Source organism: Misgurnus anguillicaudatus, chromosome 23 (assembly GCF_027580225.2).
Source record: "Misgurnus anguillicaudatus chromosome 23, ASM2758022v2, whole genome shotgun sequence".
Classification (NCBI taxonomy): domain Eukaryota; kingdom Metazoa; phylum Chordata; class Actinopteri; order Cypriniformes; family Cobitidae; genus Misgurnus; species Misgurnus anguillicaudatus.
This window is the reverse complement of record NC_073359.2, coordinates 7,400,714-7,425,696: the sequence shown is the minus strand read 5'-3', so window position 1 is coordinate 7,425,696 and position 24,983 is coordinate 7,400,714. Positions and strand designations below refer to the sequence as shown.

The 24,983-nt window shown below is 39.8% G+C and overlaps 1 protein-coding gene across 1 annotated transcript; it reads left to right on the top strand.

Annotated features, from left to right (window-relative positions):
- The first annotated feature begins 1,530 nt into the window (after positions 1-1,530).
- Positions 1,531-22,294, top strand: LOC129453428 (calpain-2 catalytic subunit). Its single transcript, XM_055217672.2, has 13 exons — positions 1,531-1,778; positions 13,007-13,076; positions 13,369-13,487; positions 13,976-14,109; positions 14,418-14,583; positions 17,842-17,925; positions 18,009-18,094; positions 18,163-18,237; positions 19,726-19,886; positions 20,023-20,192; positions 20,387-20,398; positions 20,542-20,747; positions 22,119-22,294. Exons 1-13 carry the CDS (start codon positions 1,542-1,544, stop codon positions 22,159-22,161), a joined length of 1,563 nt encoding a protein of 520 aa, XP_055073647.2. The 5' UTR covers positions 1,531-1,541; the 3' UTR covers positions 22,162-22,294.
- Positions 22,295-24,983: the final 2,689 nt, after the last annotated feature.

Genomic DNA, 24,983 nt, shown 5'->3' with positions numbered 1-24,983 from the left:
ACGCATGAAGCATGACCACTGGGCATGAGCATAAAAGTGTAAAATAACTTATTACTCTAATAACAGCTTACGTTTATTTCGGGCAAAATCTCAATTTACTTGAATAAAAATAATTTTTACTTTGAAAATGCTGTCACGTTAAAAACAGCTTACATAAGACTCCGTCTACATTCATCTACTACAGCGCAACCTCAGAGTTCTCAACCTAAAACCCGGTCTGCAGCGCTGCAAACGACTCTGTTTATGGCATAGTCTAAATGAAAGTAAACGTGGCAAAAGTAATGCGTTTTAAAAGGTAAACTGTAAGCATGGCCTGAGGCATTGCAAATATGGCCACCTATTGATAAAACTTTGCTAAAGTGATGTCTATAACTGCGTGCAGCTGCATTGTTTATATGGGGGCGTGTACACCAAAGTGGCAAAAAACGCCAGGCTCATGGCAACTGTGGCTGCATGCCAGCATTTCTACATCTGTTTTGTTTATCAGTCGTTAAACAAAAATGACAAAAGCGCGGCACTTCCATTGAAAACAAATGAAAACGCACGCCGCAGGAGAAACGCCTTGATGCCTCTGGGTAAATAGTAACCTCAGATTTAAAAAAAAAATTCAAGTGAAAGGAAAAGAAAACCAAATGATACACAAAACATTTAAAATCTTCCTCCCCCTCATCTACCGTTTCAGATTTATTAAGTTTGCAAACTAAGTCTAAAATTCCCATAATTTTGCATGTTCAAAAATAAATACCTTTGTGTCAATCACATCAGCCCACTGCTTTTAAAACTCATTTTTTTAGAGCTACCCTTCAAGCGAATGCCAAAATCAATAATAGCATCTGACAAGTTAATCCACTTTGGCTCGCAGCACAAAGTATGAAAACAAAGTGCAAAATACAAAGAGATGAAATATAAAGATTGAAAGTGAAAGTGACATAATAGTTAAGTATGGTGGTAGCCCACACTTCAAATGCATTTAACCAATCCGAGTAAGTAGTAAACATACGCACAGCCGGAGGTATCACTGTAGCGCCCGATGAACAATTGGTTATAAGGTGACTTGCCAAGAGGTTGAAACTGGCGACCTTCGGGTACCAAAGATTATTCAGCTTTGTGCTCAAGTTACCTTAACAATAGCTTGTTGCTAATATTACAGGTGTGTTATGAAGACTCCATTATGTATTGTTTTATGCAAAATATTAATTAATATGCATCAGACTCACTGTGCAAAGTTTCTAAGCATGACAAATGTAAAAAAAGAATTGTAACAAAATAAACTACACCAAACGTCCATATCAATTTCTCAAAAATGTACAAAATACCATTAAGAGCTAAATTCTTTCATTTGATATAAATGTGTCTACTACATACAGTATGTACTTTTGAGAATGATGTAATGACAGGTGACCGTGACCCCGCCCCTCACACTATGTCAATGACCAACTTCATACTTTAAAACCAGAATCATGCGCTCATATAACCGCACACACAAGACAAACAAGCACAAGAGCGCACTGTGCTTGTTGATTTGAATCGAAATAGGCAAAATGAGCAGCACTGCAAAAATTTTTGCTAAAGGGCAGGGTAAAGAAGACGGTGTTGGGACAAACAAGAATGCAAAACAATTTAACAAGCAGGACTACAAGAGTCTGAAGCGTGAATGTTTGGAGAAAAAAACATTGTTTTGTGATCCGACCTTCCCTGCGGCTTCCGAGTCTCTGGGCTACAAGGAACTCGGACCGAAGTCCTCCAAGGTCCAAGGAGTGGAGTGGAAAAGACCAAAGGTAATGTAAATTTTTTATGTGTTTGTGTACATTTTTAGATATACATGCGAATTGCAAATTTTTGGAAACCCCACCTAGAAAATGCACTTTTAAATGTGTTTCCAGTGTTCGCCAGTGTGCGTGATATATTCTGTTATTATACAAATCTATCTTTTCTTCTTCTAATCTCCTTTAAATTGGAACAGTCACTCAAAACAGGCTGTTGGGGATCCACTATCAGTGTGATGTCACATTGACTAGGCCACACCCATAAACGCTCACAGACTATGCCTTATGAGCACGTAGTTCAACTTTCTGCCAGAGACACGTGTTTTAATGTAGTCCAAAGCACATGTGTAAGCGCTCTACACCCTACTTTGCATATGGGGAGGGGAACACAAGCTTTCTTTGCATTTAAAGAGACACACACAAAAAGCACATTTTTTTATTGCAGCCACAAATGGCAATGTTCAACATCGTATAATGAAAGATCCGAGCTGAAACTTTAAAGACACATTCTGGGGATACCAGATTTTTTTTATATATTGCTGAAAACACCTAGGTTAGCGGCCCTTTAAGAAGTTTGCACACAGAATGTGAAATTCTAAAATTGTGTCACCTCACGTTTACACACAGCCTCTGAAAAGTTCGTCCATCATAAAACATTCGGGTTCAGTTTGCCTTTTCCGCATCCGTAGCAAAAGTTTTGAGACAATTCCGTAGAAGTCAACATACAGAATGGCGTCTGACAAGTTGATCCACTTTGTTTTAATACAGTGCTTTGAGACAAAGAGAACGGCAAGAGAGGAATATAAAGACAAATTGTGGCAAATGATGAGAACGGCTTGAAAAACAAGATTTCGAACAAAGGGTGTCTGAAAGATTACACTGCATTGCGCTCTAAGTAGCTCAACAATAACTTGTTGCTAATGTCATTCATTCATTCATTCATTCATTCGTAGTCAATAATGGGTATGATATCTAAAAACAGGAAGAAATCAGTAACCCTGTTTTAAATTAAGTAAACTTAAAGGAACGGAGGGGTTACTTGACTGTAACCTTGTTCCCTGAAAAAGCGGAACGAGATGCTGCGCTGCTAAGCGCTATGGGGAAACGTCTTTATCGTTGACCAGCTGAATATAGTGTGCAAACACGTCAATGAAATTGACCCGGAGGTATATAGCCTCGGTTGATGACGACATCACAGCGTACCCCATGCGAGGCTATAAAATAGATGAGCAACAGCTGTGTCATCAGATCTTTTGTTTGAAGACCAGTCCTGGGACATCTACTGTACGGCAAGACAGCGCAGCATCTCGTTCCGCTTTTTCAGGGAACAAGGTTACAGTCAAGTAACCCCTCCGTTCCCTATCAAAAGCTTTACTCGATGCTGCGCTGCTAAGCGCTATGGGGAACGACAATACCCACGCTGCCGTGCTTGGAGATGTCTGGACCCCTTACGGATGTGTAAGTGTGTGCACAAGGACCGCAAAGAAATCTCAGACATAAACAACCAAGCTAAAAAATAGTGGATGTGTGCGGAAAGGATGCTCCTGCCGCCTCACAAACATCTATAAGAAGGCACCCCTTCCTAATAAATAGCAGTGGGGAATACCCCTTTATGGAAAAATGGTTTAGACGGCAGCTTGAGATGTTGACTCGAGGACATGAGACCCTGGAGTGACATGAGCATCCAAGCTATAAAATCTTATGAATGTATGCGGAGAGGACCAGCCTGCCGCATCACAAACGCTCTGCAAGGAGGCCCCTTTACTAAAGCAGTGGAAGAGGCTACTCCCCTGGTGGAGTGAGCTCTCAGACCTGCTGGCGAGACTTGACAGCGCGCCTCAAAGGCAAGAGCAATGGCATCCCTAACCCAATGTGATATGGACTGCCTGGTGGCTGCAGCACCTCTGTTGCGGCCCCCAAAACAGACAAACAACTGCTCTGACTTACGCCACTGGCTAGTGCGGTGGACATAAGTCTGAAGAGCACGGACTGGACACAATCTGTGGTATAACTCCTGCTCCGGCGTGGTGAACGGCGGAGGGCAGAAAGTCTTAAGAATGACCGGATGTGCAGTCGAAAAGGGAATCTTACGCAGGTAATCAAGATAAGGATGTAAAATCAACTTCACCATTCCTGGGGCAAAATCTAGACAGGATGGCGAGATCGCCAGAGCCTGCATATCCCCAATTCTTTTTAAAGAAGTTAACGCCATTAGAACAACCATCTTTAGTGTCAGAAGTCTATCAGACGCTGACTCTAGAGGTTCAAAAGGAGGTCTGAACCAGACCCTCAAGGACTATAGCTAGGTCCCACGAAGGAATCTTAGTTCTTGCTGTAGGCCTAAATCGTTGGATGCCTCCCGAGCGGCGCCCCGTCCACCAAAGCGTGGCAAGCCGAAAAAGCGGCCACATAAAACCTGAGAGTGGATGGGCATAAGCTGCTGACAGCTTTTCCTGCAGAAAACTCAGAACTGTAGCAAACTGGCAGTTAACAGGATCTGCATTATGTGTCATGCACCATGCTTCAAAGACACCCTATTTAAAGGCATAATTCTTTCTAGTGGAAGGAACCCTAGCACTCAAAATAGTGTCAGTAACATCAGGCGACAAACCTGTGTCCCTCAGTTGGTACCCTTAGGAGCCAAACATGGAGATTCCACAGGTCGGGCCTGAGATGCATTATCATGAGACAGAACGCCCCTCCTCTCCAGACTTGCCCATGGCGAGCCGTTGAGGAGAGATATTATCCCTATAAAAACCATACTCTGTTCAGCCAACGCGGTGCTATCAGAAAGAGGCAAGAGCCTTGCTGGCGAACTCTGGCTAGAACCTGCGGGAGCAGCGCCACTGGAGGAAACGCATAAAGGCGTTTGTCCGGCCATGTGTGCGCCATTGCGTCCAGACCCAGGGGGGCTGGGGAACTCAGAGAGAAGTAAAGGAGACATTGCGCTATCTGAAAAGAGGCCAAGAGGTCCACTTTCTCTCTGTAAAATCAGGTCCATATCTGAGACACTATGTCTGGGTGGGGTTTCCAATCCCCAGTCGATAATGTCTGCCTGGACAGTAAATCTGCTCCTACATATAGGTTTTCTGGGATGTACACTGTTCTGAGTGACAGGAACTTGTCCTGAGCCCAGAGAAAAATCTGCCTCGCTATCTTGTTCAGATTGCGCGAGCGCCGACCTCCCTGGTGACTTAAGTATGAGACTGTCGCTGTGTTGTCCATCCGCACTAGGACATGACAGCTTCTCATTTGGCGGAGAAAATATTTCAGGGCCAGAAATACAGCCGTCAGCTCTAGGCAATTGATGTGCCAACCGAGCTGATGACCCTCCCATTCCCCTTGAGCTGGACGACCATCTAAGGTCGCACCCCAGCCCGTCAGGGAGGCGTCTGTCATTAGCAGTTTGCGATGACAAGTCGCTCATAGCGTGGGACCCAAGGCAACAAACCGGGGTCTTATCCACATAGTTAGTGTATGAAGCCCGTGGCGCATCACTTTAATCAGCCTTTGAGGGTTGGCCCTTGGATGAAACCCTCCGGCTCTGAAACGGCGTCATATGCAACAGCCCCAAAGGAATCACCGTGGATGCTGATGCCATAAACCCTAATATCCTCTGATATTATTTCACAGTGAGATCCTGGCCTAGCCTGACTCTGCTCAGGGTATGCTGAATGGCCTCGATTCGTGCGGGAGACAAATGTGCCCGCATCGTAATCGAATCCCAGACTATCCCTAAATAAGTCATTCTCTGGGTATGAAAAAGAACGCTTTTCTTGGCGTTGAGTCTCAACCCTAGAAAAAGTAGATGTGCTAACACAATGTTTTTGTGTTGGAGCGCCACCTATCGCGATTTTGCTAGTATTAGCCAATCATCCATGTAATTTAAAATGCGGATGCCCCGGAGTCTCAATGGAGCCAGTGCTGCATCCATGCATTTTGTGTATGTGCGGGGTGATAAGGCTAGGCCGAATGGAAGAACTCGAAACTGGTAACTTCAGGAACTTCCTGTGTTGTGGCAATATTTCTATGTGAAAATATGCGTCCTTTAAGTCGATTGTGACAAACCAATCGTAATGTTGAATTTGTGCCACAACCGTCTTGACCGTTAGCATCTTGAACTTGAGAGCTCTCACTGCTTTGTTTAAAGCTCGAAGATCTAAGATTGGACGCAACCCCCCATCCTTTTTGGGAACCAGGAAGTTTCTGCTGTAATAACCTGACTCTCTCTCTGGGAGGGGAACGTGTTCTATGGCCCCTTTCATCAACAGAGATTGAATCTCTTGCAACAGTATTTGTGTTCGCTCCGGTCTCACGGAAGTGAATATCACGCCGTTGAAGCGCGGAGGACGACGAATAAACTGGATTCTGTATCCTAAGTGTACTGTGCTTATTACCCAAGCAGAAACGGCTGGCAGTAGTTTCCACGCTGCCAGACTCTCTGATAATGGTATTAATTTTTATTATTTCCTCTTAGGGGAATGCTAAAAAACCCTGCACGGGGGGCCTTTAACATTGAAAACAGAGGGCCTTTAACATTATGCTGGAAACCGCCCCCCCCCCCCCCCCCCCCCGCAAGCCCAGAGGCGGCGGAGGTGGAGAGGCTTCGTAAAGGCAACGGGACGGAGCGATCTGATGTAACATGATATGCCCCGCCCCCCGGCGAGCCCTACTGTAAAGAGTGGAATATTCCCTCATGCTTTTAACTTCATTGAATTTCGTGACAACGGAGTCAACCGTGTCACCAAATAAACCCAATGGGGAAACAGGGGCATTTAAAAGAAAAGTTTTATCCTTCTCATTTATGCCTGACAGATTTAGCCATAAATGCCTCTCTGTGTTAACCAGAGCAGACATAGTACGGCCGATAGCGCGAGCCGTTTATTTAATGACACGAAGAGACAGATCTGTAGTCATACTTAACTCGTCAAATGTCTCTTTGTCTATCGTCTCGCCTGCACTCAAATCCCGAGAGCTGAAGTTATTTACACGGTTTCGTGGGCAGGGTAGGCTTCTTTAATGAGGATACCGAGCCAGGCGAGAGATAACTCGCGTGCGTCTCTTCCACCTGTGGCATTTCGGTATATCCGCGCGTCTTCGTACCCACGATAGTCGTAAATTGACGCCGTGGGCATGAAGCACGCAATGAGTATGGTCTTTCCCATGATTTATTTAATTCACCATGGAGATCCTCAAAGAAAGAGAGAGGCTCATGTTTCGTCCTCTCCCTTTGTCACTATAGAAACCTATCCGCTAGTTTGCTTTGTTTGGGGTTCTCTGGCTCGCGAGGCCAATCAATTTGCAACCTGGCGCGTGTTACCACCTCGAGAAGCTCCTCGACCGACTTTCATCGCGCGAGAAACGCTCGGAGGCTGGTTTAGAGAGGGGGTTCAATCTTCAGCTGGCTGGCAGGGGCAGCCACTGGCGGGTCACGTGACCTGCCAGTTCCTGATTGGAAGCTGCCTATAGCGGGGATGGTTGGTCACGTGACGGGTCAGATCACGTCACCTGCCATCGCCGCCACTGGCAGGTCACGTCACCTGCCATCCCTGCCAGTGGTAGCGATTTCTTAAAAGTGATCGTTTAACGTATTTGGCAGTGATATGCTTTGTTTTTTATTCATTCAGTATGTTTAATGTCTATGCGTGTTAGTTATTTGAATATGTACTTGGATTAAAATGTATTTTCATGCATTCACAACCAGTAGGACGAGCAGTACAGCCAGCAGCAGAGTGACAAAGCTCCTAATGTAGCGCCTTTCTTTTCTGTTCAAAACCGGATTTATTTGCTTTGTCTAATGAATCTGTTCTATGTGTCAGTCAAATGGCTATCAAGGCCTGAATTGGAAGCTCAGTGCATATAGATGCTACCCGCCTGCTCCCGCTTACATTACAACACCAAACGAAACATTTCCAACAGGCAGCTGACCAGCCACTATTGTGGGCGGACTTGACGGGCACACTCCTGCCTTCCGCAAAAGGAATTATATAATTATATAAAATTATATGTATGCATTCACAACCAGTGAACTTTGACGCGCACCCTCCTGCTCTCAACAAAAGGATCTATATTATTTTTTACTCTGCATTTGTGCCTATGGATGTCCTCCGATAAAACATCATCATTTTGTAAACATTTATCACGTTTAAGGTGCCTAAAATCAAATGCTCTGTAATGGATGCATTCACAGCCAGCCAGTGAGAGAAATGATCTGTACTGGATGCATTCAGCCGCCACCATTTTGCGCAAACTTTTGACTGCTCTTCACAAAAGCAATTATATTACTTTTATTCTTCATTTGTGCTTATGGATGTCTTCTGATAAAACATCATCATTTTGTAAACATTTATCATGTTTAAGGTGCCTAAAATCAAATGTTCTGTAATGGATGCATTCACAGCCAGCCAGTGAGAGAAATGATCCGCACTGGATGCACTCAGCCGCCACCATCCTGCGCAAACTTTTGACCGCTCTCCACACAAGGAATTATATTATTTTTATTCTGATTTTGTGCTTATGGAGGTCTTCCAATCAACAATCATCACTTTGTAAACATTTATCACGTTTAAGGTGCTTAAAATCAAATGCTCCGCAATGGATGCATTCACAGCCAGCCAGTGAGAGAAATCATCTGTACTGGATGCATTCACAGCCACCACCGTTTTGTTCAAACCTTTGACTGCTCTTCACAAAAGCAATTATATTATTTTTATTCCTCATCTGTGCCCATGGATGTCTTCCAATAAAACATCATCATTTTGTAAACATTAATCACGATTAAGATGCTGTCTGTATGATTCTCGATGTGCCGGTGGGGATTGTGATAGCTGAAGATTGGACGACTCTTCAACCCCTTAACTCTGTGCATTCCCTTAATTAGAATAGAAATTGAGATTGTGATTACATATGTACAATTTGGATATATGTTTCGATATTGCTGCAAGTATTGTATTTTTACTCTTATTATTTATATTTTGAGTAGCACTTAAATGTGTTACTGCGAAAAAAATATATTTCTGTTATCTTTCAGTAATTATTTTTATTATTAAGAGTTTACAGTGCAGATGGATTACACCCATTCAAAGCATATGTTGAACATTTTAGAAACTTAATATCTTTAAGAAAATGTCTTTATTCTATGTGGGTTTGTAAACATTTACAAAATACAATCGTTGCTAATTAGGAAAACCAATACATTATGTGGTCTGTGATTTTATTAATGCACTATATAATTAAAATACAATCGTTGCTAATTAGGAAAACCAATACATTATGTGGTCTGTGATTTTATTAATGCACTATATAATTTTGAATCTATACTGTCATCTAAAATATGTTCAGAATTGTTACAGCAGAGTTAAAGATATATATCGGAGCAAGAAAGTGGCTGGTTGAGCTGTGCATCCAGTTGAGATCATTTGCTTTTAAGCATCTTGGTCGTGATGGATGTTTACAGGGCGATGATTGATAAATGGGGGACGTCCATGGGGACAAATGCAGAGTAAAAAACGGTATAGTTCCTTTTGTGAGGAGCAGGAGGTCGTGTGTTAAAGTTCGCGCAAAATAGTTGCTGACTGAGGTGGCTGTAAATCCAACCAGTTCAGATCATTTCTAAAAGCACCATAATCACGATAAATGTTTACAAAACGACGATTGATTATTGGAAGACATTCATAAGGACAAATGCAGAGCAAAAAAATAATATAATTCCTTTTGTGAAGAGCAGGAGGTTGTGCTTTAAAGTTCGCGCAATATAGTGGCTGACTGAGGTGGCTGTAAATCCCACCAGTTCAGATCATTTCGTTTTTAAGCACCATAAACACGATAAATGTTTACAAAACGATGATTGATTATTGGAAGACATTCACAAGGACAAATGCAGAGTAAAAAAATAATATAGTTCCTTTTGTGAAGAGCAGGAGGTTGTGCTTTAAAGTTCGCGCAATAGTGGCTGACTGAGGTGGCTGTAAATCCCACCAGTTCAGATTATTTCTATTTTAAGCACCATAAACACGATAAATGTTTGCAAAACGATGGTTGATTATTGGAGGACATCCGTGGGGGCAAATGCAGAGTAAAACAATTATATAATTCCTTTTGTGAGGAGCAGGAGTTTGTGCTTTAAAGTCCGCGCAAAATAGTGGCTGACTGAGGTGGCTGTAAATCCAACCAGTTCAGATCATTTCGTTTTTAAGCACCATAAACACGATAAATGTTTACAAAACGATGATTGATTATTGGAAGACATCCATAAGGACAAATGCAGAATAAAAAAATCATATAATTCCTTTTGTGAAGAGCAGGAGGCCGTGCGTTAAAGTTCGCGCAAAATAGTAGCTGACTGAGGTGGGGTCCATCCAGTTTAGATCATTTGTTTTTAAGCGCATTTAACGTGATAAATGTTTACAAAACCATGATTGATTTTTAGAAGACATCAAGAAGCACAAATGAAGATTAAAAAATATGATATATTCCTTTTGTGGATAGCAAAACAGTGACTGAGCTGGCTGTAATGCTACAGTTCAGATCATTTGTATTTAAGCACCTCAAATGCGGAAAATCTTTACAAAATGATGATTGATTATTGGAAGACATCCATAAGCACAGATGCAGAGTAAAAATAATATAATTCCTTTTGTTTGGGTGTGCATTAAAGTTTGCACAAAACAGTGGTGATCTGCATGTTGAAAATATTTTGTTTGATATAATAATGTAAGCGGGAGCTTCAACTCCAAGCCTTAATAGCCACTTGACAGATAGGCTACATACAAAAAAAATCCATATTACAAAGCAAATAAATCCGGTTTTGAACAGAAAAGAAAAGCAATAAATTAGGTGCTTCGTCACTCTGCTGCTGGTTGTAGGTTACTGCTCCTCCTACCGGTTGTGAAAGCATGAAAAATAGTTAGACATTAAACACACTGAATGAAAGCATATCACTTCCAAATACGTTAAACTACTTTTAAGCAATTGCTGCCAGTGGCAGGGATAGCGGCTGCCAGTGACAGGGATGGCGGCTGCCAGTGGTTGAGTGGCGGGTCATGTGGCCCGCCGGTGGCTGCTCCTGCCGGCCGGCTGAAGATTGAACCCCTACAGGAGGTTTATGAAACTCCGCAGAACCGAGAGAGATATCATCAACGTCATTATTATAATTACCCCCACATAACCCGAAGAAACACCGGAGTGCGCTTCGGAATCACGCGAAGAAATATAACTTAATTTAAGGTTGCGGTCAGAAATAATCACGGCGAGCACGAATCATTTATATTGTGAATGATTCACAATGCTCGCACTCATCAGACTGTACAAAACCATGACCGCATGCTCCTCCCCCAAACACACAAAACAGTTAAGTGTGTGTGTCGTCCTTCGCCATAAAGCGAAAACAAACACGACTTAGACTGCTCGTGACTCTTCTTACTCATATTTTCCTTTAACTTAAACTCCTTAAAAATTGGAAAGAGAGAAAGTCTGCACTCTATCTTGTTGGAATCTAACTCCTAACAAAGATCTCAAGTGAAGTTCAAAAGGTAAGAGAGAGATTTGCATTTCAGTGTAGCACACACTCATTCAGAGTTGGTCTGAAAATAAAAAGACCTGATGACACAGCTGTTGCTCATCTATTTTATAGCCTCGCATGGGGTACGCTGTGATGTCGTCATCAACCGAGGCTATATACCTCCGGGTCAATTTCATTGACGTGTTTGCACACTATATTCAGCTGGTCAACGATAAAGACGTTTCCCCATAGCGCTTAGCAGCGCAGCATCGAGTAAAGCTTTTGATAGGGAACAGTATGTAGGATTGTGGCCAAAACTGATATTGCAATTAGAAAACTTGTGGCTAAACTGGTACTGCAGTCTCACAACTGGTGTCCAATACACAACATGACAACATAAACATCAGTTGAGGTCTGCAACTCCACTTTTTAAATCACAATATCCTGGCCGGACCACTATTGTCAGTGATATAAGTATTTGAAATGAAAATGATTTCTTGTGACATATCAGGGCTATTTTATGATTAATTGATATACATTTCTTACATACTGTTCCTTTAAAGGGACACTCCACTTTTTTTGAAAATATACTCTTTTTCCAGCTTCCCTAAAGTTAAACACTTGATATTTTCCATGTTAGAATCCATTCAGCTGATCTTCGGGTCTGGCGCTAGCACTTTTAGCATAGCTTAGCATAATCCATTGAATCTGATTAGACCATTAGCATAGTGCTAAAAAATAACCAAAGAGTTTGGATATGTTTCCTATTTAAAACTTGACTCTTCTGTAGTTACCTCGTGTGCCAAGACCGACAGAAAATTTAAAGTTGTGATTTTCTAGGCAGATATGGCTCGGAACTATATTCTCATTCTGGCGTAATAATCAAGGACTTTGCCGCCGTAACATGGCTGCAGGATGGGCAATGATATTACGCAGCAGACGAAAATAGTCCCCTTAGTATCTTTCAATAGGGACTATTTTCGGCAACATGATCTCACAAAGTTCCGTGGGGTGGTCGTGGAATTTTGTGCTCATTTTTCCGTGGCATTCTCACGGATCTCCGCATTTTTCCGTGGCCCTGCTACGGACTGTCTTTTTCCGTGGCATTCTCACGGATTGGTTACTCAACTGCTTTTTCCTATTTTCAAACCATTTTCGCTTCGGTTTAGGGTAAGATTTGGTGTTTGCGTTAGTATGTCACTTTAACTATTGGTTTATACTATTTTTTCCGATTTATTCTTTTATATTTTCTAAACTTTAAACAATTGTTGCCTGGCGTTGGGGTTAGAGTTGGGTTTGGGTAGGGATATCATTTCATGTAAATCTAACCCTAAACCGAAGCGAAAATGGTAAGAAAATAGGACAAAACAGTTGAGTAACCAATCCGTGAGAATGCCACGAAAAAGACAGTCCGTAGCAGGGCCACGGAAAAATGCGGAGATCCGTGAGAATGCCACGGAAAAATGAACACAAAATTCCGTGACTATGCCACGGAAATCAGGTTGATTTTTGGGCACTACGTAATATTATAGCGCCTGCTCCATGTTACGCCTAAATACATTTTTTTTTTACAAGTTTAGAATGACATTAGGATGAGAAAATGATAACAGAATTTACATTTTTGGCTAAACTATCTCTTAAATTTATGTTGTTTGAATAAAACAAGTATAACATTGTTATAACATTGTTATTCATGTTTACCCAAAAATTGTAATTGTGCTTTAATCTCCCTTTTTTAAAGGAGCTGTGTTCAAAACCCCAGTTTATTGTGGATGGTGCCAACCGGACTGACATCTGCCAAGGGGCTTTAGGTAAACTGGAGATACATGTCATGGTTTAGGGTGACGCACGTCCCCTTTATCAGAAAACAGCACTGGAATAGTGCTTCCACATGATTGTCCAACATAAAATGTTTTTGAAAAAGAGATATTGGGAGATGTGGTTTAGTCGGTTACTTAAAGGCTGTAGGTTTAAACAAGGGTTTAGTCACCATCATGTCCTTGAGCAAGAAAACATAATCTCATGTTGACTTGTTTGCATAAAAGCATCAGATAATTGAATAATAAATAATGAGTCATCTCAAGACTTTTGATCTCTGTGCAGGTGACTGTTGGCTTCTGGCAGCCATTGCGTCTCTGACTCTGGATAAAAACATTTTGGAGCGTGTTGTCTATCCTGATCAGTGTTTCAAGCACGATTACGCCGGCATTTTTCAGTTTAAGGTCAGATTTGTCATGAACATTCAGTGGGGACTAAAAGTCTGCAACTAACCTTATGTTTTGTACTAAACTATTCAAGAACCACTAACACAGTGTTACCTATAACATTCCTCCTCTTTCCATTGCATGCCAGTGGTGTCATGTCCTCATCATCATTTGCTTTTACTGCTGTGGAAATCATAGAAATCTGTGAACGATCACCAAATGACATGAAAGTATTACGACAACGATTCGAAGCAGAACTGTCAAGTTGCTCTTGAATTATTTTAATGCCATGCCAATCGATCTTGCAGGGCCTATAGTCAAACACATCTCTTAGCAAAACAGCATCTCATTAAGTCATTCGCCGCCAGCCATTTTTTTGAAAGTTGCCAAATAATTGTATGGAATCTCAAGTTCATTCAGTCAGAAAATCAATTGGTTGACAAAAAAATGGTCCACGAAATGTGACCAATAAAGGAGGTTGACTGATGCCGATCTGCTCTCTGTAGTTATGGCAGTACGGTGAATGGGTGGATGTTGTCATTGATGATCGTCTGCCCACCAGAAATGGAAAGCTGCTGTTTGTTCACTCAGCAGAGGGTTCAGAGTATTGGAGCGCCCTGCTGGAGAAAGCCTATGCAAAGTAAGCATGAGATATAGAAAGGTACAGGTTATGTGTTTATTCATAATAATAAAGTACCTACAATGCGGAACAACTTGATGTCATTCGAAATGATTGATAAGCCAACAGTCAACAAAATACACAGTTTACCTTTGCCTGCAAACGAGGCGAACGTTACATATTTGACTTCCAGGCGATCACAAATATAATACAAAGGTACACATATGACTGCACGTACACTATTAAAAATACATAAAATATTAAATGTTTTCCTGCGACTCGTAGACCATGGCATTAAGGGTAAATGCATAAATGTACGTATTTTCTAGGGTCAACGGTTCGTATGAAGCTCTGATTGGCGGATTTACCACTGAAGGTTTTGAGGACTTTACGGGAGGTATTGCTGAGAGTTATGAGCTGAAGGAAGCCCCTCCATATCTGTTTAAGATCATTCAGAAAGCACTTGGGTTGGGATCCCTGCTTGGCTGCTCCATTGTAAGTAATCATACTCTGTTTTTATTTTTTTATATATATATTCAAATCTCTTTCTTAACCTTAACAAAATCATATTGAATACATGGCATAAATATACTCTTCTTACATGGCTGTTGGGGATGCCCTATCAATGTGATGTCACATTGATTACGCTCGAACCATGACCGCTCACAGACTCCGCCTAATGAGCGAATAGTAGCCAGAGACACATGTTTTAATGTAGTCCAAAGCATGTGTAATTCTGAGTTTACACCAAGCGCATTTCAGGCGTCAAAATCGCGTCTACCCCGCCTAGTTTGCCGCTTGAACAGTTTAAATGCATTCGCGCGTGTAGAGCTAAGTAGACGCGCGGAAAAAGCAAGCGTTTGACGCGTGTCAAGAGGCAAAATCCGCTTCTTGTGGGAGGGGCAAGTGCTATGCGGTTGTCTGTTTGCAAGATGGCTGATGTTGATTGTGCATTTATTAAGAGAGTTACCGGTTTGTATTTGGTAACCTTACTATAGGGGGAAAATAAACAGCGCGGGTCGATAAACGTCACATGACTCAAAAGAGAAGTGTGTATATATATATATATTTTCTGACATTCTTCCAAGCGAGGTCCTTTTTATTCCTGTCTCCTCTATAGAAATAAGGACTTGTGTCGTATAGCTCCGGATGACTGCTTACGGACAATATCAAGCATTGGTTGAATGAGTGACTCCGGGCGGGGCTGCCTTCACAGCAGCACGCAGGCTCCTAATTGGTTAACGCGGCGCGAAATTCCACCAAAGTTCAAATATTTCAACTCGGGCGTCAGCCGCAAGTTCGTGTGAACCGCAAAATGCACAAAAAGCCCAATTCGTGCATACCGCGCACACTGCTCAATTCGCGCCTTTCGAGGCGGAAACGTGTCTTCCGCGCCACGCCAAAGGCCTCTTCCGCACCGCGGGACCTCCAGACGCGCATCAATGCGTCTTCACGTTGACTTAACATTGAAATCACTCGCGCTTCACGCCTCTTCATGTACCGCGCACAATGCTCAATTCGTGCCTTTCGCGCGAGTTAGACGCGCAAATGAGGGGGAAACGTGTCTTCCGCGCCACGCCAAAGGCCTCTTCCGCGCCACGCCAAAGGCCTCTTCTGCGCCGTGGGACCTCCAGACGCGCGTCAATGCGTCTTCACGTTGACTTAACATTGAAATTACTCGCGCTTCACGCCTCTTCATGTACCGCGCACAGCGCTCAATTCGTGCCTTTTGCGCGAGTTAGACGCGCGAATGAGGCGGAAACGTGTCTTCCGCGCCACGCCAAAGGCCTCTTCCACGCCGCGGGACCTCCAGATGCGCGTCAATGCGTCTTCACATTGACTTAACATTGAAATCACTTGCGCTTTACGCCTCTACCATGGTTGGTGTAAACGCACCATAAGCACTCCACCCCCTATGCATATGGGGAGGGGAACAGAAGCTTTATTTGCATTTAAAGAGACACACACAAAAGAGCGTGTTTTTCATTGCAGCCACAAATGGCCATGTTCAGCATCGTATAATGAAAGATCTGTGATGAATTTTGAGCTGAAACTTTATAGACATATAGAGACCATACTAGAGAAAACACCTATGCCAGTAATACAATTAGAGTCCACAGATGTATCAAACTTAGCCAATCTGCTTGTATTTGTCAGATACATTTTGCCTGTTAGTTTGCAATTGAAACAAGAATGAACACGCTGGGCTCCATGCATATTGCCACTGTCTTCCCCTTCTTATTATGGTGAGAGTAATGTTGAAATAAAAGTAAACATGTAAATGAATATAAAAAATGATATTGCACACTGTTGTGTTTGCATGTGGTTATTAGTGTGCTCTGTCGCCCACAATGTTTGTATACTTTAACCAGGGCTTAATTTGAGCCAGAACAGGATCCAGGACCTTTCGAGTTTTGACTGTCTGTGTTCCAGGACCTATTTGGGCAGATCCGCCTCCTCACGTGGTATAAAAACGACAGAACTAAATATACCATATGTGGGTCAATGACGTGACATTAATTATTTTGTGTCCGTATGGTTCAATTAAATGTAAAAGGGTTAAAATTTTAAAATAAATTTGCAGATTACTTGCATACATTGGGTCCTCAAAAAAGCCAGTTTAAAATTTCTAGTTTTATTTCATTTTGAAAGAATATTTGGGGAATAATTACAAAAATGTCAATGTGGTGTCATTTGGTGTAACTAGTATTTTTTTAAATTAAAATATAAATATATTCATAAAAAATGTGGAATAAAATATAATCATCTAGTTTAGTGTAATATATATTACTTATAATATTTTAACTCTTTTATGATTATGTTTATATGCCATTAAGTTGGATAAAATATTTAATATTTCTTATTTTTTGGCACAATTGCGGTTACACCATTTGACATTTTCAAATCAATTCAGTCTTAACTTTCAGAAATTGTTGCAAATGTAATTTTTATTGCATAAAATTAACATAAATACACCTTGTGCATTGAAATGAACCTGATGCATACTTTTAAAACAAGTTTTTTTTTCTCATCTTGCCAAACCGTTTTTGTCACTGACCCATATATTAAAAATTAAATATATATTATGCACATTTTTAAGAACATGTTACGTTATGTTTTTCTTAAGTGGGATTCGGACGTGAAAAGCATTGTGTAATTATGTCATGTACACGCCTCCACTGACAAAACTAGTCTAGCCGCTAAAACTTCAAAAGTACTGGCGCTCTTAACAAGAGTGCTTGCAGGGGTGAAGAGGTTGGGACATATGGTGACAGGTCAAGGATGGAATGCAATATTTGGGACCAAAGCTCAGCTCAAGGTTAAACAGCAGGTGTGGGGTGTATTCCCTTATGAAAATGGTTTTGCTAATAGTAATCAATAGACCAAAAATATGGTTAATTTTCATAAGGGTTTGACAGCAAGTGCTTGTTACCTATTAATATCATGGAAAGCTTTGTGCCTGAGGCTGGGATTAAGTGGATTTGAAGCAAAAGTATTTGATGAATGTATAATATGTCCCGAGAGCATTTGGTAATTATCTTCTTTTTGACGGAGGTGGCGTTTAATGGCTTTTGCATATGAGCTCTTAATTTGTATTATATGCATTTACTGTTTCTATTCAGTAGGTTATTTTCAGCATGGTAACATCACAGTTTTATGTATTTGCATCAATGTTGCCTTTAATTAGTGCGTGCACCAAATGTAGTTTTAAATCAAATTTTAACCTATAGTATTATCTGACCTGTTTACTAGATTTCCAGTGATAATGAATTGGAGGAGGTGACCAGCCTGAAGCTGGTGAAAGGACACGCATACTCCATTACTGGTGCAAAGGAGGTGAGGCACAAATACAGTTACAAAAACGCTGAAGTAAAAGCAATAAGTGGAAATAGTCCTGCTGAATTCCTCCCAAAACTCAGGTTCACTACATGGGTCAAGAGGTGCAGCTGGTTCGTATAAGGAACCCGTGGGGTAAGGTGGAGTGGACAGGCCCGTGGAGCGATAAGTGAGTTAATTCCCGAAATGTCATTGTAATCTTACATGAGAGGTTTGTAAAAAATATTTTCTTTATAGCTCCAAAGAATGGAATAATGTCCCACATACGGAGAAAGCCAAACTGAATCATTCAGCTGAGGATGGAGAATTCTGGTAAGAAAACTTGAACTTTGCATCTGGAAGTTGGCATGAAATATTTTGCATTGATGCATTAACCCTTATGTGTTGTTGGGGATGTTTACATAATTACAAAATAAGTATTTAACACATCAGCATTTTTCAAGCCAAATATTGAATTCAAACAAAGAAATCAGAACATTCAAGTATACAAGCCGAGTCACAATAAACAAACTGAAACGACATAAGTATCGAACACATGAACAGAACAAGGCGCAAAATGGCATAGAAAGCCAGAAGATCACCTGAAATCTGTTAGTATTGAGAAAGAAACACTGCCCCCTATCAGTACTAATTGATATCAGCTGCTTTAGTCCTAACTGATGGCCTATAAAGGCTTCTCATTATCCAGGAGGCAGACAGGAAAGACCTCATGATGGGCAAAAGCAAAGAACTCTCCCAAGACCCTCCCAATCCTACTGTTGAATGGGGGAATGGTTATAGGCGCATTTCCAGAATGTTGAATGTTCATTTTGACCCCAAACACCTTAAACTGTATTTTCTACACACCTTTAGAACAACCAAATCAAGCCCAGTTTTTGTGCATGTTTAGACAGATTATTAAAAAAATGTCACAGAGTTTCATGCCCCTGAGATGAAGGCAACACTTTAGAAAAATGAAGGAAATGTCCAGTGGGGTCCCCTGGAAACCCTTAAGGGTTAAATTAAATAATTCCAGAAAAAATACAAATTCAGTACAGCGGTTTGTTTTTATTAGCAGCTTTTTTTTGCTTAAAGGAATAGTCCATTTTCTTGAAAGAAAAATCCAGATTATTTGCTCACCACCATGTCATCCAAAATGTTGATGTCTTTCTTTGTTCAATCCAGAAGAAATTATGTGTTTTGAGGAAAACATTGCAGGATTTTTCTCATTTTAATGGTCTTTAATGGACACCAACACTTAACACTTTACTCAACACTTAACAGTTTTTTCAACAGAGTTTCAAAGGACTATAAACGATCCCAAACGAGGCATAAGGGTTTTATCTAGCGAAACGATTGTCATTTTTGACAATAAAAGTGACAAGTAACACTTTTAAACCACAATTTCTCGTCTAGGACCAGTCCTGAAAGCGTCAGCGTGACCTCACGCAATACGTCATGACGTCAAGAGGTAACAGAGGACGAACGCGAAACTCCGCCCCCAGACCATTCCGACGTTGTTGTATTTGGAATGATACTAATTAATGTCTTTGTGTCAGTTTATTGTTTAAAATGGTCCGCAAATCTGCAATGTTTTCCTCAAAAATCATAATTTCTTCTGGACTGAACAAAGAAAGACATCAACATTTTGGATGACATGTTGCTGAGTAAATTATCTGGATTTTTCTTTTAAGAAAATGGACTATTCCTTTAAGGCCAAATATTTGTGTACTTCATTGACTAACCAAACCACTGACACATTTGCAGATGAACTTACTAAATACTTATTTACATATTTCCTGCTCTTTCTCTTCCGGTCAGGATGGCATATTCAGACTTTGTACAGAATTTCTCATTGTTGGAGATTTGTAATCTGACTCCAGACACTTTGACCAGTAAAGAAGTGAGTCACTGGAACTACTGCCAGTTTGAGGGCAACTGGATAGTGGGGTCCACCGCAGGAGGCTGCCGCAAATACATGGGTAAACTAATCTCGAAAATGTATGACTTAATGCTTTCTCTGTCTCAATAGTGACATTTTCAAAACTTGCCTTTTCAAAATATCTAAAATGGATTGTTGTTGTGTAAACGGCCCCTTAGTCTTCTCACTTTCTCCAGATACGTTCTCCTCAAACACTCAGTTTGTGATCAAGCTTGAGGATGTTGATGATGACCCTCATGATGGAGAAGATGGTTGCACTTTGCTGGTGGGATTGATGCAGAAAGAGGGGCGTAAAGATAAACGCATTGGAAATGACCTGAATTGCATTGGATTTACTATTTATAAGGTAACCTAACACACATCCACCGATACAGATATTAACACTGACACATATCTTACTGACAACATTAAAGCTAAAATTACCACCAGCAGCATCTTAATGTTAAATATTTAATTATAAAACTGATTTTTTTTCCACCTTGCATCACAATATGACTTTCGGTATTAGAAAAGTAATATGCTGTTGTATGTGTGTTTCAGGTTCCAGATGAGGTGTGTACATGATCTATTTGTTTTGTACACAATTGTAACAGGATCATTACAGGTTTTCTTTGAAAGTTTGTTAATGTAATCCATCTTGATATCTTCATCTCACATATGTATGTGTGTGTTTGTGGCTATAAATGTTTTTGCAGTACAAGGGTCAAAATGTTCATCTCAGCCGAGACGTGCTGATGCACAACATAAAGGTTGCCGAGAGCGAGTATTTCAGAGGCCGAGAGATAAGCGAGCGCTATAAGTTGCCTCCTGGAGAATACATCATCATTCCCTCCACTTATGAGCCCAATTGCCAGGGAAGTTTCATACTGCGTGTGTTTACAGAGAAAGAGGTGGCCGCCAGGTTTGTCTAAAATGTGTTTAATTAATTTTATAATTAATTGAAGGTTAGCGTTCAGGGTTAGGTTGGGGTTAGGCACTTAAGGCGTGATTTTCAAAGTTGTCAGATTATTTTTTGTCATACTGCACGACTATCTGGATTAGCATTAGTTGCTTTTGTGTACATTTCACGATGGATGTTATATATTGCAACAGGAAAAATTGCAGACAGCTGCACATGTGAGAAATTATGCAAGATAACGCACAAGATCTTTTAACACATAAGTTATTGCGTGCAATGGCGTAGCCAAGGGTGTGCCAGGGTGGGTACTAGAGGTCTTCTTGGAAAAAATGTACCCAACCCAAAATGACCCTAATACTTTTTTTTTTTTTTTTTTAAGAAAGACCCGCACCACAAAAAATGACTTTCTTACTTTCGTTTTTTTTTCTTGTTTTCATTAAAAAACATCTAAAAATTCTTAAATTAAGATGTATTTCCTTGATGAGCAAAATGACCTAAAATACAGTCTAGGTTTTAGACAAAAATATAAAGTAAATTAGTGCTTAAAACAAGCCAAAAAAATTAATTTCATAAACATAAAATTAGTACATAAAATTCTAGAAAATTTTTCTTCAAATTCGCTTTTTTTCCTAGGTCATTTTGCTCATCAAAAAAAACATCTTTATTTGAGGATTTTTAGGTATTTTTTACTGAAAACAAGACAAACATACTAAGTAAGAAAATCATTTTTTGCAGTGCAACCCGATAAAAATCCGTCAAAATAAGACCCACGCTGCAAAAAATTATTTTCAAGAAAAAAAATTCTTAGTATTTTTGTCTTGTTTTCAGTAAAAATATCCAAAAATTCCCAAATTAAGATGCCCCCTCCCGATGAGCAAAATGGCCCAACAAAATAAATCTAGTTTTTAGACCAAAAAAATATAAAATTAAAGTGATTTTGTGCATAAAACAAGCAAAAAAAAAAATGCCAATGGGGTAAGCAAAAATCTTGAACATTATTCTTAAACACTAAATTCAAGAAAAATTCAAGAAAAATTTGCTTATTAAGTAAACTCAAGAAACATTTTTTTACTCGTTTGGCAGATTTTTATGCTTGTTTTATGCACAAAATCTCTTGAATTTTATATTTTTGGTCTAAAAACTAGACTTATTTTCGTGGGTCATTTTGCTCATCAAGAAAAAGCATCTTAATTTAAGAATATTTAGATATTTTTACTGAAAACAAGACAAAAATACTAAGAATTTTTTTCTTGAAAATAATTTTTTGCAGTGTAAGACCGACGGAAAATTAAAAGTTGTGATTTTCTAAGCAGATATGTCTAATATTTGTTATTAATATTTGTCAACTAACTGTTTATTTTTTTTTTATTACAGGGCATTGCACTTGAAGAAACACACGGCATGTCATATAATGTAGTACACATATACAATTTTTACAAAATGCATGTAAAAATCCATAGAATGAAAAGTCCTGTAGGCTACTGTATATTTTACTAAGTCTGAATGTTGATCAATAAAAGACAAACCTATTCAGAGAAAGACAGCTGATTGTGTATGTTCGTAAACTTATTAGGCTTTGCAACAGTACTGTATGCAGCAGACACACTCAACATTTCTTCTGAATCCTTTATCCTGCCTGAGTAAAATCATTTCTGAAAAAGCATGGTGTGCTCTGAATGGTCAGCTATCCAGGGGTGCGTTTCCCAAAAACAACGACATAATTTGCTGCTGAACCGTCATAGTACAATGCATAGTTGGTAAAACTAACTAGCTTCTTACAACTGATTCCTGAAAGCATAGCAACTTTGTCGCACATCTGTCATTTGAATCATGTTGGTTTAACAACATAGTTAATGATGTCACATGGAAGGTGGAGTACTAATTAATTTGTTTAAATTGATTTAATGTCAGATTATTGCTACACTGCATCGAAAGATTGATTTTATTACCGTGATTTAGTAATTTTTTGTTTTATTTTAAGATATTTAATTCATGTGCTCTTACGTCACTGGGATTCCCATGGTCTTAAAGCCCGTACACTGCAAAAAATTATTTTCAAGAAACAATTTTCTCAGTTTTTTTGTCTTGTTTTCAGTAAAAATATCTATATTCATGATGAGCAAAATGACCCAAGAAAATAAGTCTAGTTTTTAGTTTTTAGACCAAAAATATCAAGTTTAAGTGATTTTGTGCATAAAACAAGCAAAAAAATCTGCCAATGGGGTAAGCAAAAAAATCTTTACATTTTTTTTTAAACACTTAATTCAAGAAAAATTTAAGACAAATTTGCTTACCCCATTTGCAGATTTTTTTTTTTTTGCTTGTTTTATGCACAAAATCACTAAAATTTAAAAATCTAAAAATCTTAATTTAAGAATTTAGATATTTTAACTGAAAACAATCATAAATACTAAATTTTTTCTTGAAAATAATTTTTTGCAGTGTAGGACTGTGCGCATACGCAGTTATTTAATACAACGCTTTAGTTTTGTTTACAAACTTAAAGACGTAAAATAAATTATTTGTATATATTTAGAATGATGGGTATAGAATACATTACATGTTTTTTTTTGCTTATTTTGTTCAAAAGCATGATTGATACGTCTACATATTATAATAACAAGGGACTATGCTTCTAACCACAGGTAAAGAGCTGTTGTTCAAACCACAAAAGGTTGTGATGCAGCTTGCGTATGTTCGTTTGAACTATGGTTTTGCGAAACACCAAATCGTTGAACTTTGTTAGTAACGACGAAACTTACGACAGTAGTTGGCTAACGATGCTTTTGAGAAATACACCCCATTGTGTTTTAATTGGACAAATACTTCAAGCATGTGCCGTAAATGTTGCGCTCCTTACCATATTTGGAAGATCAGGTCCCAAAAGAGGATAAAATCATCTTCCCTACAGAAAAATCAAGCTAAGACCAGCATAGGCAGGTGAGCTGGTTTTGGCTGGTCTTCCGGCTTGGTTTTGCTGGTGTAGCAAGCTGGTCTAGCAATGTTTTGGTCACTTTTTAAGCTGGTCTAGCAGGACTTAGCTGGTCAGGCTGGAAGACCAGCTGACTCATCAGCTTTGCCGGGCTGGGAGGACCAGCCTAAACCAGCTACTGCCACCTTAAACCATCTAAAACCAGATACCAGCTTATGCTGGTCTTAGCCAGATTTTTCAGTAGGGTTATCATCTTTCGTATCGATACGAGCCCAAATCTGATCCAGAAAATGCAGATGACCAAGCTGATCAATCAACTTTGCTAGCACAACTTGAGCAGAATGTAACAGATTGATAAGATACACACTTAATAATGTTGGGTTAAATATAACCCAAGAAGTAAGCCAACATCTTCCCAACTGTGTTTTTTAACCCAATGAATTGGATTACTTTCTCTACTTGGGTCCAGCACAAAGTTTCCGAGCGGACTCAACCTGGTTGTAACCCAACGAGCTGGCTAACCCAACACTGAAGAAAATAACCCAATAAAATGACCAAATCAGCTTAACAGTAGTTGGCTAACGATGCTTTTGGGAAACGCACCCCAGTCTGTTTTAATTGGCCAAATACCTCAAGCTTGAAAAAATAGCCCATGTTTTTTTACTGTGTAAGGATACTAAAACATAAAACCATGTCTGCATTCGTGATCAATGATTTGATGATGACAAACAACAAGCACTACTCTGCACTGCTCAAAACTCGCATTTAACATATCACGCAAATACGTGACTATTTCACGTTTTGCCGGGTTTGAACGTGAGCATGTCACGTTTTCTGTTTGTGTCACTTTCACGTTTTGGTTACTCAACTTTTTTGTCCTAATTTCTTACCATTGTCGCTTCGGTTTAGGGTTAGATTTACATAAAATGACATCCTTACCTAAACAAACTCTAACCCCAACGTCAGGCGGACAATTGGTTAAAGTTTAGAAAATATAAAAGAATAAGTCTTGTATCTTTTTTTTTATAAACCAATACTTAAAGTGACAAATACTTAAAGTGACATATAACACAAGCAAATCTAACCCTAAACCGAAGCGAAAATGGTTTGAAAATAGGACAAAAAAGTTGAGTAACCAAAACGTGAAAGTGACACAAACAGAAAACGTGACATGCTCACGTTCAAACCCGGCAAAACGTGACATTTTCACGTTGGTCCATACGTGAAATAGTCACGTATTTGCGTGATATAGGGTTGCATTTAAATAGTCAGTAGCAAATTCTTTACATATGAAAACATACTAATTA